Source organism: Lagenorhynchus albirostris, chromosome 15 (genome assembly GCF_949774975.1).
Source record: "Lagenorhynchus albirostris chromosome 15, mLagAlb1.1, whole genome shotgun sequence".
NCBI classification, from domain to species: Eukaryota; Metazoa; Chordata; class Mammalia; order Artiodactyla; family Delphinidae; genus Lagenorhynchus; species Lagenorhynchus albirostris.
In genome coordinates this window covers 81911395-81932235 of record NC_083109.1, presented here as the reverse complement: position 1 = coordinate 81932235, position 20841 = coordinate 81911395, and the positions used below count along the sequence as shown (strand labels likewise).

At 46.9% G+C, this 20841-nt stretch overlaps 1 protein-coding gene across 1 annotated transcript in view; it reads left to right on the top strand.

Moving 5' to 3' along the window:
- LOC132506302 (myosin-16) overlaps positions 1 to 10008 on the top strand; it is a 58082-nt gene extending 48074 nt beyond the window's left edge. Inside the window, exons 37-43 of the mRNA XM_060124822.1 lie at positions 567 to 759; positions 1926 to 2129; positions 3088 to 3213; positions 4120 to 4290; positions 4825 to 5025; positions 6067 to 6294; positions 9605 to 10008. Coding sequence (XP_059980805.1) covers positions 567 to 759; positions 1926 to 2129; positions 3088 to 3213; positions 4120 to 4290; positions 4825 to 5025; positions 6067 to 6267 — 1096 coding nt within the window. The 3' untranslated portion in view covers positions 6268 to 6294; positions 9605 to 10008. The remainder of the gene's footprint in view (positions 1 to 566; positions 760 to 1925; positions 2130 to 3087; positions 3214 to 4119; positions 4291 to 4824; positions 5026 to 6066; positions 6295 to 9604) is intronic.
- The last annotated feature ends 10833 nt before the right edge of the window (positions 10009 to 20841 follow it).

Here is a 20841-nt window from a genome sequence, read left to right as displayed (position 1 = left end):
TTTATTCTGGACACTAGACTCTTATCAGATATATGATTTGCAAATATTTTCTCCCATTCTGTGGGTTGTCTTTTCACTTTATTGATAATATCCTTTGAAGCACAAAAGTCTTAAATTTTGATGAAGTCCAATTTATCTATTTTTTCTTTGGTCACTTAACTGTTGCTTTGAAAAGAGAGATTCTGACCTGTATAGCCAAAGCTCACATTTTATAATGAAAACAAACAGCGGAGACCTTAGCATCTGGCCTTGAATTGACTCCATTGTGGACTAAAGAGTGATCTTTGGCGTGTTTTTCATCATGTTGGAGCCTCAGTTTCCTTGCCAGGCTGTTTTGCATATTAAATGAATTGAGGTCACAAAGATACATGGTTAACATCGACCTTCCACTCCTTTTCCCAAAGCATGATGCTCCCCCACTTAAAGACTTTAAGAGGAGATACAGTTTAATCTCACAGCATGCTGGCCATATCCACATTATTGCTGAGATTTCTTATCTAGAGAGGTTTAGCACATCCTGAACAGTGGGCCCAGTACGCCAAGGCCTTCTCTGCTTGGACTTGCAGGAAGAACCACCAGAGGGCCATCGAATCCTTGCAGGCCAGCCTGGAGGCGGAGGCCAAGGGCCGGGCAGAGGCACTTCGGCTCAAGAAGAAGATGGAGACAGACCTGAATGAGATGGAAGTCCAGCTGGACCACGCCAACAAGAACAACAGCGAACTTGTGAAGACGTTGAAAAGGCTGCAACAGCAAATCAAGGTAGCAATCTGGAAGCAGGAAGAACTAATCACAAAGCCAGCCATCCCCGAGCCTGCAGGCTCACTGGGAGCTAATGACATGCCTGTCCAGCCAGGATAAAGGCACGAGAGCGAGAACGTGGGGTGGCTGGCAGTCTAGGGAGCAGGAGACTTGGGGACTGTATAAATGAGAGACCCCAACTACCAAGATCCGTATCCTGGACCACTGGAAAGAGGGAAGGAGGGAATCAGGAATTTGGGCCTGTCTTGCTTTTTAAAATCATTTTTGACTTATTAGAAATGATTACAGACACAGAAAAATAAAGAACATAACAAACACCCATATACCGACCACTCACCTTAAATAGAGTTGAAGGCCTGCTTTATCACTTGCTGTCATCAGCCTGGTCTGTAGCACATGCATAGCTGGACCCACGCATTCAACATGTGTTTACTGGAGCCCTGCCCTGGCCAGGCACTGTATTAGGTGCTAGGGGTACAAGAATGGATAAAACAAACAAACTTCCCTGCAGACAAATAATAAGCAACAAATAAATAAAACTGTAGTATTAAAAATGGTGAGAGGGCTTCCCTGGTGGCGCAGTGGTTGAGAGTCCGCCTGCCGATGCAGGGGACACGGGTTCGTGCCCCGGTCCGGGAAGATCCCACATGCCGCGGAGCAGCTAGGCCCGTGAGCCATGGCCGCTAAGCCTGCGCGTCCAGAGCCTGTGCTCCGCAATGGGAGAGGCCACAACAGTGAGAGGCCCGCGTACAGCAAAAAAAAAAAAAAAAAAAAAAATTGTGAGAAGTGCTATGGAGAAAGAACAAGAAAGACAGGAGAAGGGAGACGGGAATTAGCCAGGGCAGGGTGTAATTGTCAAAGGTCACTGAGGAAGGCCTCCTTGAGAAGACACTGCTGGAAACACCAGGTCCTCGTCATCAGGAAATCCTTGACCTCATGCTGACCAGGCTGGACAGATCCTCCAGACACCTGGGCCCTGCATCAACCAGACCCTGAACTCCCCAGGGCAGGGCTGCACTTTGCACTCTCTTCCCCTGTGGCCTGCACCTCCCCACCTTCACCCCAGCTCCCCGCTGAGCCTGGTCCAGGAAGGTCATAGCACCCTCAGGCCTGGGCAACCCCTGGCCGTGGGAGAAGGGCTCAGGCCAGGGTCTCTCATCCGCCAGGACCTGCAGATACAGATGGACGAAGACGCCCGGCAGCATGAGGAGCTGCGGGAACAGTACAACCTGCAGGAACGGCGCCTGAGCCTGCTGCAGACTGAGATGGACGAGGTGCGCTCGGCCCTGGAGGGCAGCGAGCGCTCCCGCAAGCTGCTGGAGCAGGAGGTGGTGGAGGTCACCGAGCGGCACAACGAGCTCAACGTCCAGGTGGGGGCAGCTACCGGCCATGTGGACTCCCACTCGGGGTGCTGGGGTGAGGCCAGGGCGGCGCCCAAACCTCATGGGCTCCCCTCAAAGGCCCACTCGGCAGATCCTCAGAATGCACCTGCAGAGCTTTCTTTCTGTTGTGGTTAGAAAACAAACAAAAAAACCCATAACATAAAACGTACCATCTTAACCATTTTTCAGTGCAGAGCTTTTCAAGACAGACTCCCACGACTCCCCCCTGGAGATTCTGATCCAGTGAGTCTGTAGTGGGACCCACGGGAATTTAACTTTTAGAAACTCATGAAATTCTGATGATTTAGCCAATTTTAAGGACAACCGTTACCACCCCCCATCCCCCCACCCCGCCCAGTGTACTGAAGATAGAACTTCAGAACTGGAAGGGATCTAGAATATTCCAAAGTCCGACATTCGTGGTACACATGAAAAACTGTGGCCGAGAGTTGAGTGGCTCACCCATGGTCAACACCAGGGACCCCAGCGGTGATGCAGGTGCTTCCTGCCGCTCACAATGCAGTCCTTTACCAGCACGGCTTCATCCTTACTCACCATCTCATGCGAATTCACCGAAAGAAAAAAATGTACATGGGACATATAGGGATTACAACCCCACTTTAGAGATAAAAAGACCAATCCCAGGGGTAAAAAGGAGACACACAGGCAGAAGCACTAGGGCTTGAACCTGGTCTTCCCAGCTCCAAGTTCAGGATTGTACTAGAGATACCACCCACCCCAGGCCTAAATGATGTTCTTCCCAGGCTCTGTGTGATGCAAATTCTAATCTAAACTCAGAGAAGAATGCAGGATAGAGACCTTCACCCCAAGCAGGGGGCCCAGGGCCATTTCTTGTTGGGGGTCTGGGAGAGGGTGGCTTTTCCTGGACACAGGAAGGGCTGTGCAGACTCTGGGCTCATGGCAATGTCTTCATTTCCTCCTCCAGAACCAAAGCCTCCTTGTGGTCAAGCGTAAGCTGGAGTCTGATGTCCAGCGCATCTCCAACGAGCATGAGGAGCTCATCAGTGAGTTCCGCTCGGTCGACGAGAGGGCCAAGAAAGCCATGACAGACGTACGTGCGTGCACGGCCTACTGCAGCCGGGAGGGGCCTGGGCACCCTACCCCCACCCCAGCCAGGCCCCCTGCCGGCGACCAGGCCACCCTAGGCAGGGAAGGCCGCCTCCTTTGGTTTCTGAAAAGCCAAGAGATTAGAGCATGAGGCCTGGGGACACAGACCAAAGGAGCCATTGAAGTGGGCTCATCTGGGCAGGTATTTTGGCAAGGAGAGGAGCCTTGAACCAGCCTTAAGGGGAGGGTTAGTGAAAGGAAGATGGGTGCCGTGCCCAGGGGTTCAGGGCTGGAGGTCAGCAAGGGAGGCCTTCAAGTGTTTTCACCCTAGTATCCCTTTGGGTGCTCAGTTGTGGATGCTACGTGCCCCACTTTAAAGATGAGGAAATACAGATTTTATCGTCAAGCTCCTTAGGCTTGACTGAAATGCCAGGAGCTCAGGAACATTGTTGGTCTTATTTGGTGCTGTGTTCTGAGATCATAGACTGGTACCCGGCACGCTGTAAGCCCTCCATGAATATTTCACACAAGAACAAGTGGGTTAAATGACTGGGGCTGGGTGCAGACCTTGGACTTTCTACTCAGGCCTGTGTTTTTCCCGCTCTCTGTGCTGTGCCCCTCATGGAGGAGACAGCAGAGTCTGGCTGGAGAGCGCCGGCTGGCGGGTCCATGGGATTGGGCAGCCTGGGTCTGAGCACAGGCGCCTGCCTCCTCCCGTCACTCAGAGGGATGTGGGAGCATGGGGCACCCCCTCTCCCACACCCCAGCAGCATGTCAGCCAGGGTCCTCTTGTCCACCACTTGGTGTCCCAGAGGCTGGGAGACAAGGTCCCTCGTCTCTCAAAGGCACTAGGAGCCTGGATGGGAGCCCAGCTCCAGCTCCAGTGCTTCCACCCGCCCCCCCACCCCAGGCTGCCCGCATGGCCGAGGAACTCCGGCAAGAGCAGGACCACTGCATGCACCTGGAGAAAATCAAGAAGAACTACGAGGTCACCATCAAGGACTTGCAGGCCAAGATGGAGGAGGCTGAGCAGCTGGCTCTCAAGGGAGGGAAACGCACAATCATGAAGCTGGAAGCCAGGGTGAGGGCGGCACTGAACCAGAGGGAAAAAGGAGATGGGAAGGGGGTCTTTTCCCCCCAAAAGTGCCAAGCATCTGATGAGGAGCTGGGCCTCTAATCTATTTCTACAATGGTCTCCTCTCCTCCTCCTCTCCCTGTCACCTTCCCCACAGAGTGTCCTTAGCCCCCAAGCAGAGTGGTTCCCCACATTCTTCCTCTGTCTCTGTTCCCAGTCTCTGTTTCCAACATTATTTCCTCTCTTATTACTTACTTAAAACAAGCCTCCGTCTTCACCTCATGGAATGTCAGAGCTGGAAGGGCCCAGGGGGTCGGTCACCTTGTCCCACCCCTGCCTCCCCCATTTTCCAGAGGAGGAAACTTGAGGCTCAAGGCATCTGACCACCTGCTGGTGAAAGGCTGAGCCCACCCAACCCTCCTGGGCAGGGCTCACCTCTGGGCAGGAAGTGGACACCGCAACACCCCTGCCCAAGGCCACTGAGCTCTGAAGTTCAAAAACCTGCATTCCCCCAGCCGCATTCCTCTCCTCCTCCCCCAGATCAAGGAACTGGAGACGGAGCTGGACGGGGAGCAGAAACAGCACGTGGAAACGGTCAAGACGCTGCGGAAGAATGAGCGGCGCCTCAAAGAGCTGGTCTTCCAGACGGAGGAGGACCACAAGACCAACCAGCGCATGCAGGAGCTGGTGGAGAAGCTGCAGAACAAGCTGAAGGTCTACAAGCGGCAGATCGAGGAGGCGGTGGGTGCCCACCACGTGGCCCCAATTCTCCCCCCTTCCCAGCCCAGGTTTCCAGCCTTGGTTAGAATGAACCACAGGAGAGGACTCAAGTCTTGGCCAAAAGATGGCTTCCTGTCCACAGCACTTCATCCTCGCTGTCACATGGGCAGTGGACTAGACATGACACACTGGAGATAAGAACGTGTAAAAAATGAAAATATCCCGAGAACACCCGTGCTAACTAAAACACCTACTTCGGTGGGATCTAAAGCCAGGGAAGGTCTCGGGTGCCTCCATCCTGCTTCCACTGCCCCTTGTGGCCTCTCCCTCCTGGTCAGAAGGTTAAACACCAGGACCTTCCCTTTTTTGATCCCCTTGACACAAGGCAGGAAGGCTGATACTCTTAATCTATTTCACAGGTGAGGAAACAGCCCAGAGTAGGGTACTTATGTTATTTCAGTCAAAGTCACATGGTTAGCAAATGGCAGCTTCAAGTCTCAACCCTAGACCGCACGCCCACCTGCCGCCACCATCATCCCCCACCCAGGATGTAGATATTTGACTCTGCTGTCATTTGCTGCCAGTTCTGGGACCACCACGTTGACTCCATCATCCACCCACGCACCTAACACTGTTCCCAAGAGACTCAATAAAGGCCAGGTTTACAGGAAATACGGTTCTAACCAAAATGACACTATTACTCTCTTGGGAAGATGAGGGGGTAGGAAATGTGTGACAGGGGCTCAAGAAAGCACCAAGTCCACATCTTCCATGGTGGGGTACCAATAGCTAATGCCTAAAACCACACATTATAGAAGCCGCAACAGAGCACATTTTATTTAGAAATATGGACGTCAAAGCCAAAAACAATCAGCTAAAAGCGTTGAAGGTAGGTGTCCGTGGTGACCTGGAGGATGCCCCTACCCAGGACTGCTGTGTTTCCTAATAAGCCTTACAGAAAGACTGGACTCTTTAAGATGTCCATGTAGAACTGAAAACAATTCACGTTTAGCCAGAACAAGCCAGGTTTATGCCCCATTTTCCACTGTGCCTTTGTCACAGGAGGAGCAGGCCAACCAGACCTTGGCTCGCTATAGGAAGACGGTACATGAGCTGGATGATGCCGAGGAGCGGGCCGGCATGGCAGAGACCGCCCTGAACAAGCTGCGCACCAGACACCGCGTGGCTGGCAAAGGCATCACCTCTGTGGAGATCATCCAGGTGTCCAAGACAGGCACCTCCAAAACCCTTTCTGAGGAGTGAGGTGCCACGTGTCCCAGCTCACAGCCGGTAGGTGTGGACTCTATGCTCCAAGTTCACTTCCCCTGCTCTTGCTTTGCTCTTTCCAACTTCTCTGCTTCCTGTCTGCCATGCCCCGACCTTATGCAACGGGGATCCCAAAGCCTCCCCTGTCCCTTCAGCCGCAACACTCCCTTAGCACTCAGGTGTGATGCCGTCCACTTGTGTCACAGGTGCTGGTGGTCGTGATGCTCCCCCCATCTGAGTGGAAGCTCTTGGGAGGCAGGTTCCGTGTCTGCTGCCCCTTCACACTAGGCCTGGCAGATAGGTGCTCAGTACATGCTTGTTTTCACTGGAGAACTGTAGGGACATCTGCAAGCTTATAGGTGGTGTGCATTCATCTTTCATATCCCCCACAGTATCATCCCTGAGGATTTCATCAATGCTGGCTGAATTTAGGTTTCTAACATCAAGGAAATCATCATCATCACAGCTACCATTTCTTGAGCACTGAGCGCCAGTGGGATTTTAGGGGCAATTTTTTTAATAGTCTTTTATTATTTTCCTTAATCCAGAACCAATTGAGAAGAAATACAGGAGACAAATACATAAAAGTCACAATGCTAGTTTTATTATGATACAATTCTAGATTGAGAATTCATGGGTGTCTACCATGAGCATCCTTGTACTTCACCCCAGAATTAGAAGTACCTGCAGAACTGAACAACCACAGCCCTGCTCCCTGGGGAGCAGCCCCTACTCCAAGGGCAGGAATGACCAGAGCTCATCGACCCTGCAGGTAGATCCAAAAGGAGACCAGATGGGGTTCATCCCCACCTTCCTGGTTCCTTCTTCCAAGTACAGGATAAACCACTCCTCTTCCCATGAGAGGAGCAAGGGAAAGGTGAGAAGCAAAGAACATTATTCTAGAGCAGTGGTTCCCAAAATGTGGTCCTTTGGACCAGCAGCCACCTCAGCATCACCTGGGAAGTTGTTAGAAATGCGAATTCTTGGGCTCCACGCCAGACCTACTGAAGCAGAAGCTCTGGGGGTGGGCCCTGCATTTGAGGTTTAACCAGCCCTCCAGGTGATTCTGACATATGGGCAAGTTTGAGAACCAGTGCTGTAGCAGAAATCTCCCCTTACAGAAACAGGAGCCAGGGAATGCAGGTTTCTTCTACTTTCACAAGAGCCAGACATGTGGTAAATGTTTTTCACTCTAATTTATACCGTTGAGGTAGGTATAAATATCTGTGTTTGCCAGGTGAGGAAAATGAGCTCAGGGAAGTTCAGTGACGCCCATGGTCACGCAAGCCCTGTGTTATGGAAAGGCAGGCTGTCCTTTATTTTAATTGCTGTGGAGACTGATAAGGTTACCGTCTGATTAGGATGAACCAGGACAACTCATGATCAAGGACTTGGTTTAGGTTGGGAGGGGCAGGGGTTTGGAGTCTCAGTGCCACATGCTGATGTTCAACCTCCACGGATTCTGGGAATTTTTTTCTGGCCTCATGTTCGAGCATCCGGTTGAGTCAGCCCTTGGTGAGGGTAAGGTCCCCCACTCACAGCTCTCTATCTCTCAGGACCGGGTCAGTTTGGGTTTTAGCCAGAAGTGATAACCCCATTGACCTTTGAATTCAAGCTGAGACTTTTCTCACCATTTGCTTAGGGAGGGAGCAAAAAATAGGACACAGAATCTTCTTTTTAATTCTCTAATTCTTAAATAATGGTTAGCTCAGGAAGTTAGGAAACCAGAGGCTTGCCTCTGGATGAGTCCTACAATTAACATGTAACCCCCTCCCTTCAGGGCAAAACCCTCAAAGGGGTCCCTTCTTTTGAGCTCCCCCCTTGGTGGGGGTTACTCCTGAGGCCTCCTGCACCACCCAGACTCAGGAGGCATTTCAGCTCCTTCTGCCTGCTAAGTCTTAGCCTCCAGGATTAGGCACTTTGTAAAGCAGATCCCCTGCCCCAGCTTGGTGACTGTTTATTCCTGGGGTCTGCTGGCCCTGGTCCAACTGCTCTGTCTTCATGTCATTGGGTTACAGTACTGCCAACAGTGCCCAGAGGCAGAGCCCCTGGGGTCTGCTCTCTGTGTCCTGGTCCATCCTCACTCTTTTACCCCATTTTCCCCTTATCAGTCACAGATATGCCATTGTGGCCATGAGATATTGCAAGCAAACTAGTACATGGGTTAGCACTAAGCCAAAATCCCACAGGAATTTAGTTTTCCAAAGTGGCATTATCTTCAATCACAAATACTGACCAAGCTCTGAATATGGACTAGGCCTGTACTCTGGGATACAGAGATGAATAAGAAACGACATCCCGCCTCGTGGAGCTCAGAATCCAGTGGAGAGGCAGACACACACAGCAATCACCACAAGGCTGTGAGTGACTGTTCTGTAGTGTTTGCTTCTCACAGGAGGGGATTCCAGGGGAGGAACGACTGGTTCGACCTGAGGTGGCTAGGGAGCAGCTCCATGGAGGACATGACCCGTATGAGAGTCTAGAGCAGCGCCACTCAGTGGGTGGTTCCCACTGCAGAAACTGAGAGGAAGAGTTTAGAAATTTCGAGAGCAATTGGATGCTGCCATGACATCCAAGTGCATGGTCAGTGTATTTCATAAAAGTATTCATCTCAGATAGTAATTAAAATAAACAAAAAAGAAAAGTAAAAATAATAGAATCGAAATTAAAAAGAATAAATAAAATGGATCCCTCACCAGGTAGAGAGGGAAAGAAGGGAATTCCAGGTAGAAGGCCCAACACATGCAAAAGTGCAGAGGTGGGATGCGCACAAGGGTACAGCATGACTGGAGAAGAGGGGCTCAGGATGAGGTCAGAGTGCTGGACAGGGTGGGAGACAAAGCTGGTGGGACAGGTGTGGGGGGTAGGTGTGAAGGGCCCTGCTGGGAGCAAGTGTTCCATAATCTCCATAAGGAAATCTTGCTAATTTTTAAAATCCATTTGTGGGATGTGAGGAGTAGTAGCTTTTCTTTCTTGGGAAGACACATCAAGTTGGCAAAAGAAGCCTCTTGGCCCCTCATGAGACATTGCAGACAAGTGCATGGTGAGCATTGCATCCCAGGGCATCGCACTCTGGCCCTCTCAATGGCCCGACTAGAGTTCAGACCTACCTGGGCATGCCAGGCCCAAAGAAGGTGTCCCTAAACCCTCACAACCTAGCAGAGAATGAGCCAGGTATGACCCAGTGGTGTCCATTACAAGGAAGGAAACCTGTGCAGAAGCAGCCCAGAAACCTGAGGGCACTGTCTTTCTAGCAAGAAGGGGTCAAAGATGTCAGAATTCCCAGCTCTGGCCCACAAGGGTCTTCTCACCCTCTCTCTCTTTTTTCTTCCAGGGTGACACAGATCACAACAGCAGACCACTGACAGGAAAAATATATGAAAATGGAAAACTGGGTCTATCCTGAGAATGTTTACTATGCAAAGGAAAGTGCAAGCCAGAAAGAGATAGGTGCAAAAGAATAAAGATAGCTGTGGGGGAGATGGGCTTGGGGATGTAAATACCCAGCCATTAGAGGAATTTAAATTAGCCCGGCTTCTCCAAGATGGCATCAACCTGTCAAGCACTTGGATAACAGTAAGAGTGGGTCTGATTTAGTTGAGATTCTACATGTTCATGTCAAGGACGGAATATGTAATGTCTGTGGGACTTGGCTGATCTCTAGAAGTAATTCCTCGTGTGGACAATTTTGATACCTTGTCCCCATGCATCTTAAATAAAAGAAACTTGAAAAATGGACTGAGATTGTTTTTAAGTGAAGAATTTTTTCTGTGACTTCCGAATCCAAAGGCAATTTTTATAGTATATCAGAGTTCTGTTGTGTCCGTGACCTCATTCACAGGCTTGTGTCTATTGGAAACCATGAAACCTATGTAGTCATGGTGAGGTTCTTTGCAAATTGTGAAAGGGTGTATCATATCAGAGATATGAAGAGAGATATCATATCAGAGATATGAAGACAAACTAGGTTTCATAAAGCTGAGATAGTTACAGGACCCCCTAAAAGGATGTTAAGATGCATCCAGGCTAACGACCCAAAGGCCCCCCACGCCACGCCTCAGCATCTCCCTGGATGCTCAGACACAGGTAGGCCAGCTCTGTGAGGGCAGGCAAAGTGTATCTTGTGTGTTTTATTCACTGCTGTTTCTCAGCAATAAGATAGCGCCCAGCCTGAAGGGAGAACACAGTAAATACGGTAAATACTTTTGGAGTGAATGCCTCCCAAGGCAGTGCTTCCTGACATTGCACAGAGAGCTTCCTTAAATCAGGCTGAGCCCTGCCCCCTGGTGGAATCCACTTGTCAACCCTGGTTTTGACACCCAGGACCCTACAGAACCACCTGAATGGAAGGCAGGTCTCATGGTCCCTCCAAGTTGCTCTTCCCTTCCTGGGTCCTTTCATCTTCCCAAGTGTGACAGGATTTCTTTGTCACCTTCTGACACTCCTCGACCCTGTTTCTCTCCTCACTGTCCTAGTCTTTGGGGTGCAGGGGCAGAGGGAGCAGCCCTCAGAACGCCCCTCCTCCCCAGCTTCATGGAAATGGGGTCTTCCCTTTGAATTTCAGCACCCTGACCTCTCCAATGCACTGGCAGACAGAAATCATTGTTCAGGCTGGTAGAATAAGGGATATTAATATGCTGGTGGTGGATCCCTCTCCGTCTTCACACGGGCCCACATCACCCCCATGATGGTTCTAATCTTCACACTCTCTAGGCACCTCGGAGGGAACGGGGTTTGCGTCCTTCAGTGCAAATGCACCAAATGTGAAGACGCTGCCCTCCGGTGGTGGGGTCTCCAACTGCTGTATGTGAATTTCCTGGGAGACACCAAATCACACAATCTTAGAATTATATTAGAATTTTAGGGCTCAAAAGGACATTTGGAGAGTGTCTAGTCCAACTTTCAGCCAGTTTGGGATTCCCTTCCACAGCATCCCTGAAAAAAATGGTAATCCAACTTGAACTCTTCCAGTGAAAAAAAGTTTTGCAGTTTTGGCTGACAATCATGGTTCAAAAGTCCCACCCAGTATTGAGTCGAAATATGTCTCCTCTATTTTGCCCTTACTTCAATCTAGTCTTCACCTCAGTAATTACATAAAATAAGTCTAATTCTTTTGCTCTGAAGTCAGATATGGGTTCCACTTTGCCAGCAGTGTGACCTTGGGCAACTTAACCTGTCTTATCTCCTGTTTCCTCAACTATTAAATGAGGAATAATAAGAGCATCTGCCTCGTAGGAATGTGAAGTTTAAACAAGATAACTTGGCACGGAGCCCATTATGCGTGGCACTGAGACACTCGCCAAGTTTCTTCTAGCGTTCCGTAGGACTCCGACACTTGACCTCCTGGGGGAGGCTCTGCTGGGCTGTCAGTCTAGTAGCTGATGGCAGCGAGCCTCTTTCTGGAGAGATGCCAGGAGCATTCCATGAGGTTGAAAGACCTCATCATTGTTTCCTGGAGGACAGTCCACTTTTGGTCCCCCCACACTCAGAGAATTTCAGAGCAGCTCCTGACTTTGCCAGGGAGGGTGGGGGCCCAGAAGTAGACAGGCTCAGTGACTTGCCCAAGACCATTCAGTTAATGCAGAGACAGAAATAATTCTTTGTGGCAGGAGATGAGGTGAGGTTTCTGACCCAGTGTTTATAAGAAAACGGACTTCACCTCGCCACATATGCTGTTTTTTGCCTAAGGACATGAAATTTCAGAATGGCTTAAAGGCCTAAAAGGGTATAATCTATATGGCCTTACAAAATACTAATATATAATTGGCATCCACGATGATTTAAATCAGGGCACTGGCACCATGTTCTGTAGAGTAAATGGAGCAAAGACTATTTAGATGGTTTTGCTAAATGTTTTGGGATAGCTTTCAAGGCTGCTAAATTTTGTATCACTGATTGTATTAAGTATATTTTCTTATTTTCTATATTCTTGAAGGTCTGGCATCTGAGGAGACACTGCCTCTCCCAGGGCTGCCAATTCTTAGGGATAGCAAACAGCTCTCATACACAGACTAACCAATCTGGAGCCCAAACTCTGAACCACCTCCTCTATCCAGTTCTTATACTCTGCGAGGCAATATTCCCCTGCCCTAATTATCCCAGGACCAGGTAGCAGACGAGGGACTGCCCCTCTGTTCCACAGCCTGCTGAAATTAACCAATCCTAACCCTGCTCACCCTGCATCGCCCATTCCTTCCCATGGAAACCGCAATGAAAGCTCGTGCCCATGCTTTCCCCCTTGCTCCTTCTACTCCTGACCAACCCTGGTGCTTCCCCACATGGCCCTGAGTGGCACGTCATGCCATGCTTCCTACTTCTAGGTCTATGAGTGTATAAACTTCTTCCTTCATGACAATCATTTCTATGTCTGTGTATCTTCCCACACCTGATTAAAGCAAACCCCAGGTACATTTTAAGGTACATACACCAATTATCTTCCTCCTCCTTTCACATGTGAACCACTACTGGGTCCTTGTAGGGAACCCAGCAGGTTCTGGGTCATCCCCATGGAGCACAACTTTGGGTGTTTCCAGAAATCACAAAGACCCCGGGCCCTTCCACCCACAAGCTACCAGGAACTGAGGCTGGAGATCTGTTGTGAAAAGGCCAACCCTGAGTTATGGTAAAACCACAAGACTGGAAGGGAACTTGCTGGCTACAAGGGACTGTTATAAGGGACTGTTCTCTCCTCTGAACCCTGAACCCTGGCTTAGGCTAATGAAAAGTGTATCCTGAGACTTTGGAGCAGTGATTCCGTAACACTTTTTTCTACAGACATTTAAAAAACCAACTTTTAAATAAAGACAGCAAAACAGTAACCAGATATTTCGACCAAGGGGGAACCTGTATTATGAAAATTAGGTTTGGCAATTAGAAAGGCTACTGTGGGGGTAGGTACAGGATGCAACAGGAGAGTCCTGGAAGGTAGAGGAAATCGTGTCTTTGCTGGTGCCTAAGGATGCGTAGTAGGCATAAAGGGGAGGGAGAGCCTGGGGGAGTGGAAGGTAGGAGTGGGGAGAACTCGCTGAGAGTGTGCTTGGTGGCAGGTAGTGGCACATGAGCCAACAGTGGTGCAAGCAACAGTGACATCTAATGATCTTTCACACCAAGCCCTGCAGTCACAGGTTCCAGAATTAGTGCAATGTGAAGGACCCCGGTCTCTACCTTTCCACACTGCTCTACCCTTCCGTCTGTCAAGACAGTTGCCACAACTGGTTAACTTCCCTCCAACTATGAAATTGCTCAACTTTTGCCAACATCTTCATTTGGGAGTATGATATGAGAAGCAGCCACAAATATATATGTGATAAGCACACAAAATCAGAGGCACGCTATATGCTACAATAGAAATATAGCCATCCCAGGTTAATCCATTCCCCAAAACAATTCTAAGATCAAAGGAGTCTATATCACACTATTTTAAGTGAGAAAATAAGAATGCATTCACCATCTGTCCAAAAATTCCAACCGATTTCTCTAAATATCACTAAAACCCTCCTGAACACCTATAAAACAATTCTCCAAACATTTCTGCATAATATAAACATTTTAAACACTAATTACCTATTTATTTAACATTTAATGAACTCCATAGTGATTACACTTGTGAGCAGTACATGATGACATGCCCTATACTATATTTGATGAGAATTAAATATTCCCTTTAACCTACAACAGACATGTACACAAAGCAAACAATGTAATAATGTGTAAAAGACATATCATTAATGCAATAGGGTTTAACAAAATAAAAATAACAGGATAATTTTTAAAAAATGGTTACTTACCAAATGATTCTGGTAATGGAGGACTAGGGTGACAGACAACTCTCTCACTAACGATAATTAAACAAGTGGACAAAATACACAAAACATCTACTCAAAATTAAAAGAGAACTAATAAGGTAGTAATTACCAGGTCAATATCCAAGAGAAACACCAGAGAGTGAGTTCAGCATTTTAGGACTGCTTTACCCAGAGGGCTATTTGCTAATTCCAGTACAAGTGGTTGAGAGTCTGAGCAGTACTTTTGACAGCCTATCATGACCACAAAGACAAAAGTCAGAGTCCAGGGCCCTCCAAGGATGAGGGTCCTGGTAAATGTCTGTTGTATTACTTAGAGTTCTCCAGAGAAATGGAACCAACAGCAGAGAGACAGAGAGACAGAGAGAGAGAGAGAGAGAGAGAGAGAGACAGACAGACAGACAGACGGAGAGAAAGATAGATACAGAGTCAGAAAGATATATATGTAGATAGATGTAAAGAGATTTATCATAAGGAACTGATTCACATGATTATGAAGGCCAGCAAGTAAAAAATCTGCAGAGTCAATGTCCTGGTTCAAGGCGGAAGGCCAGAAGCTGCTGTAGAACCAGAAAGATCCAATGTTCCAGTTCAATTCCTCCTGTCACGCAGGAGGAATTATCTTTTACTTGCAGGAGGTCAGCCTTTTGTTCTATTCAGGTCTTCAACTGATTGGGTGAGCAACATCCACATTATGGAGGGCAATCTGTTTTCAGTCTACCAATTTAAATGTCAATCTCATCCAAAAAACTCCCTCACAGAAACATCCAGAATAATGTTTGACCAAATATCTGGGCATCTTAGGGCTCAGTCAAGTTGACAAATAAAATTAACCACCACACCTGTGTTTTGGGTTGGGATTCGAGGAATAAGGGTGAATTAGAAGATGAACATTCTTCCCAAGGACTGGAGCCCAGCTTTGAGTCATCTGGGTGGTCCAGAAAATCTCAAATCCTAAAATTAGATAAAGGTGATTCCAGACTGTTGACATCTTTGGGTACATGGCAAGATGAAAATGAAAACCTTATCTGGGCAAAGATAAAATCATTTTAGGTCTCAAATTATTCCTACACAATTTTAAAAATAAAATGTTAGACACAACATTGGTAACCAAGCATATGAGAGGACAAGAACCAGTCAAAACAACATGTTAGTAATAGCAACAATCCCACAGGAACTTCAGAAAATGGCAAACACATGATACTTACTACAGAATTAAAATGCATGACAAGAATAGCATATAACTATGGAGAAGGATAACAAAGGAGCTAAGGTATTCTAAGATCCTTGCATTATCCAGGAAGAGAAAGTACTAATCATTGGTTGCTGGTAAACATTTAGCAACCAGCTCTCTGTAGGATAAAAGCCATGATCTGAAGCCTTTGTTACTTTCTATGGTATAAATGCTCTACCACGGCCGATGTCAAGCCACCAACAGGTTACTGAACATGGAGTTGGGAGGACATGGGCATTCTTGGCTCTCCTGAGCCAGTCTGAGCTGGCTCCAGCACAGCTCTGAATTAGTCCTTGAAAATGGAATATAAAAAAAAATCAATCCGGGCTTCCCTGGTGGCGCAGTGGTTGGGAGTCCACCTGCCGATGCAGGGGACACGGGTTTGTGCCCCGGTCCAGGAAGATCTCACATGCTGTGGAGCGGCTGGGCCCGTGAGCCATGGCCGCTGAGCCTGTGCGTCCGGAGCCTGTGCTCTGCAGCGGGAGAGGCCACAACAGTGAGAGGCCCGCGTACCGCAAAAAAAAAAAAAAAAAAAAAAAATCAATCCGCAGGACTTCCCTGGCAGTCCAGTGGTTAAGACTCCAAGCTTCTGGGCTTCCCTGGTGGCGCAGTGGTTGAGAGTCCGCCTGCCGATACAGGGGACACGGGTTTGTGCCCCGGTCCGGGAGGATCCCACATGCCGCGGAGCAGCTGGGCCCATGACCCATGGCCGCTGAGCCTGCGCGTCCGGAGCCTGTGCTCTGCAGCGGGAGAGGCCACAACAGTGAGAGGCCCGCGTATCGCAAAAAAAAAAAAAAAAAAAAAGACTCCAAGCTTCTAATGCAGGGGACGCAGGTTCAATCCCTGGTCAGGGAACTAAGATCCCATATGATGCACGGCGCGGCCAAAAAACAAAATTAAAAAATAAAAAATCAATCCAAAAGAAGGCAAGAAAGAAGAGAAAAAGAAACAGAATAGGACAAAAATAAAGTAAATGATAAGATGGTAGGGTTCAACTCCAATATATCAGTAATTACTTTAAATGTAAATGGACTGGATGTTTCAAGTTAAAAGATAAACATGCTATAAAAATAAAATGCAACTATATGTTGTTTATGAGCAGCTCATCTAATAACATAAGGTAATAGAAAAGTTTAAAGTAAAAAAAGAGAAAAAGATATACCGGGCAAACACTAACCAAAAGAAAGCTGGGGTTGCTATATTAGTATCAGAGAAGCAAACGTTAAGACAAAAAGCACTATCAGAAAGGAACATTTCATAATGGTAAAACATTCACTTTATCAAAAAACCTAACGTATTATATAAAATAGAGGCACCTATAATATAGCCTCAAAATACATAAAGGAAAAAAATGACAGAATTAGAGATAGACAAATCTACAATCATTTGGGATGTATTAACACACCTTTCTTAGCAACTGAAAGAATAAACAAGCAAAACCAAATCAGTAGTTAAGCTAGAAATTATGCAGTTAAGGCAGAAATCTTTAACAAAAATATAACTTAAAACTTCCATGTTGGGCTTCCCTGGTGGTGCAGTGGTTAAGAATCCAACTGCCAATGCAGGGGATACAGGTTCAAGCCCTGGTCCTGGAAGATCCCACATGCCGCGGAGCAACTAAGGCCATGTGCCACAACTACTTCTATAAATTTCTGTCAAATGAGGTAATGATAGAGCCTTATGATAGAGCCCGCGAGCCACAACTACTGAGCCTGTGTGCTGCAACTACTGAAGCCCGCGTGCCTAGAGGCTGTGCTCCGCAACAAGAGAAGCTACCACAATGAGAAGCCCATGCACCGCAACGAAGGGTAGCCCCTGCTCGCCGCAACTAGAGAAAGCCCGTGTGCCACAACGCAGACCCAGCGCAGTCAAAAATAAATAAATAAATTTATTTTAAAAAAAAACAACTCCCATGTTTAGAAATTTTAAAATGCTAATTCTACACAAACGCCTCCAGAAAACTGAAGAGAAAGGAATACTTCTGAACGCATTTTACGAGGCCAGAATTACTCGGATACCAAAACTAGAAATTACAAGAAAAGTAAATTACAAAACAATACCCCATAAGCAAAGATTTTAAATTATATTTTAAATTGTCAAATTCTTAACAAAATTTTAACAACCGAATAGAATATTGTATAAAAAGAATAATACATCAAGACCAGGTAGGACTTTTCCCAACAATGCAAGTTTAGTTTAACACCCTGAAATCAATCAGTGTAAAAACTATAAAACTTATAGAAAAATACAGGAAAAAAAATCTATATAACCTTGAATTAAGCAAAAATTTCTTAAACAGGACACTTGATAAATGGAGTTCCTCAAAATTAAGATCTTCTGCTCTTTGAAAGACACTAAGAGAATGAACCAAGAGAAGCCACAGACTGGGGAAAAAACAATTGGGAAATAATAAATTATGACAATCAATTTGGTACAGTATTCTCAAACAGTAATTGCCACAATTTATTGGCTGCTTTTAATGTGTCACGCACTCAAGTACTGTATATATGTCATCTATTTTAACCCTTAGAACCACCCTAAGAGGTGGGAACTATTATCCTCATTTGACAGAAACTTATAGAAGTTGATTGACTTGCCCAAAGTCATATATGTACTGTAGCTGGTAAGCTGCAGAGTAAGAATTTGAACCCAGTTCAATTTATTTCCAGTCAATGAACTCTCTTAAGCTGTCCATCATACTACCTTTTTATTAAAATAATAGAAGATTCCATAAAAACATGAAAAAATGTGTTAGAAACAAAATGTGTAAGAAGTGGCCCTGGCCTCCAGGAGATTTACAGGCTTGCAGACTACAGATTTCACTTATCAAATTTGGAAAACGATACTTAGTATTCGTAAGTATGCTTATCTGCTTGTTCTTGTAAGTATGGTTATTAGTGATTGTATGCTATTTATATACCACCTGAGACTATCTTACGTCCCTAGACATCCCATAAACTGGTCCCATCCCTGCGCTATGGAAATGAACTGGGTGAGCAGCCTAGAGTGGAAAAACCTGCATGCATTTTTCAATCCCTCTGCACTAATTGTATAAAATCCTTTCTATAGGAAACCTTCCCCCCTTGGGGCCACACCCAGCAATTGGGGCAATATCTAAATCATAAGGATTATTAAGTATTAACACAGAGTATGCATTTAGGTTTTTGTCCTGTTAACGTATAGCTTTTATACGCATTGATTCAGTAACATTTCCAAGAGTCCTGTGGTGAATAGGTGGCAGGCCTTAACCCATGTAAGGGAAATGGAGGCAAATTGGCAGTAAGTGTTCACTGTGGTGAACTGTGTTCACAGTGAAAAGTGTTCACTGTGCTGGTGGTACAAGCAAGAACCAATCTTCTTACTCTCCAAATCAACATTCCAGATACTAAATCAAAGGTCTCCTGAACAGAAGGAAATCCTTAGATGTTTGCAAACACATAACCTTTCCAACCTATGATTGATTATGTTCCTGATGTGTCTATACAAACCCCCTTCCCATTCACAACTGGGGGTAACCAGTCGAAACCCCAGACTGTTTCATTTATTCATAGTTTCATTCAACAAACATTAACTAGGAACTTCCAGGTTCGAAGCACCATGCATTTCCTTGTATTTAAAATACGTGTGAACTGGTTTCATCCTAGTCTCTAAGTTCCTTGAGGACAGTGGAATTTTACCCAACTCTTCTGTACACTGCACAAAATGCTTGACACAATACTTGGCACTTGGTGAATACTCATTATTTGATGACTTGAAGCTTGATCAAAGCTTCAATTCAATCCTATTCCAATTCCAACTGAGAGGGGCTGGGACAAGATGGCAGAGCAGAAGGACCTTGAGCTCACCTCCTCTCACGAGCTCACCAAAATCACAACTGCTGAACAACCATCCATAATAAAGACCAGAACCTACCAAAAAAGATCTTCTACACCCAAAGACACAAAGAAGAAAGCACAACGAGATGGTAGGAGGGGCGCTCTTGCAATATCATCAATTCCAAGTGAATCTATTAAGCAAATAAAATCATCCCATGGCAGTGTCCAACCACTCTCTTCCTCCTGTTTCCCATTTCTAAGTACCACCTTCCCTGGAATTAATTTTTTAAAAGGCAGAGTCCTCATATTGGATACTAGATCAAGGTCATTACACTAGTCTAAAAAACAAACACTAAAAATAACTTGCCCTCCTTGTAACTCAAACTGGCTCTTACACCAGAACATGATGGGATTAGGAGCTATGTTCTGGACTAGGCATCAGGTCAGCCCTGCCACTGACTTACATCAAAACCTTCCTCAACTCTCAAAATCCTCTGGTCCTGTTTCTTCAGTACAGAACAAGATGGTTTCACTTCGAGCCCCTGTGGAACTAAGAGTCTATCATCTGGAATGGCTCATAAAACATGAAAGGAAATGCATCAAACGGTAAGCTTTGCTTAGGCTGAAAAGCAAAATATTAACTCAAACGATAGAACCAGTGCCTAACATTAAATGTCTCACTGTTACTTTTCTGAGGCTAAATTATTTCTTACCTTGTCATTTATCATAAAGAACCTGGTATTAGTGATTTGCATGTGTCACTCTCATCTGCCCGGATTATAAACTCCTTCAAAGAAGGAACTGTCCTTTGTAAAGAGGTTGGATCTGAATAAAACACGGTAGGTATTTGGACTCTGGGTACCAACTCTACGTACTTCTGGATTAGTTCACCTAACTTGCAGACACACGAGGAATCCTTGCTTCCACGCGTGCTGTCCTTTCTTTACCAGGATGTTGTCTTCAGGAGGGAGTGATTAACTGAAAATGATCTTTCAGCTCTCAATCTGTCCTCGATCGCCCTTAAGACCAAAGGCTTTGTAGCCATGGGACCAAATACAACGATTACTTCCAGGGCGTTACTGCTCCAGGAACAGCCCCAGAGAACACAGTGTGACTCTGAAGTAGGGAATTTGACGAGTTCACTTTGGTGAACATCACCTGACAGCCAAGCATTGGGGGTCAAACTTGTAAACCACCCCAGCGCCAGGAGAGCCGGTTCAGAATTTCTGTGGGTTCAAGAGCAACCAGTCTAGCGGGAAGAGGAGTTCAGGGCATTGTCTTCCTGTGTTTGGGGGGCAGTTGAACTCTCCCAACTCCTCGGTGCTGTGGCGCCATCTCGGGAACAGGGAACAAGCGATTCTGACCGGGGAAGGGTCGAGAAGGTTCCTTGGAGAGACTCCCACAGAGGGAGACAGGCTCTGACGGGGCCTCTATGAAGGGAGAAAAACATAGGGATTTGTCGGTCCGTGTGGCTCAAAAGGCCCCAATTCTCAGTACCTCATTTCGTGACCAATGCACTTGTGAAAGCGCCAAGGCTCCACACACTTCGGTCCGTGAGTCTGAGGACATTTTTCGGGGGAATCAGTAAGATGTCCACGCTGCCCCGCCACCACCTTCCAGCGGTTTTCCGAAGCCGACTTCGCAGAGGCAGCAGCTTCCCCTCAGGCCCGACCCTCCCCCGCCGGCCGCGCTCGGGACCCCGGCCGCGCGCCCGGCTGTG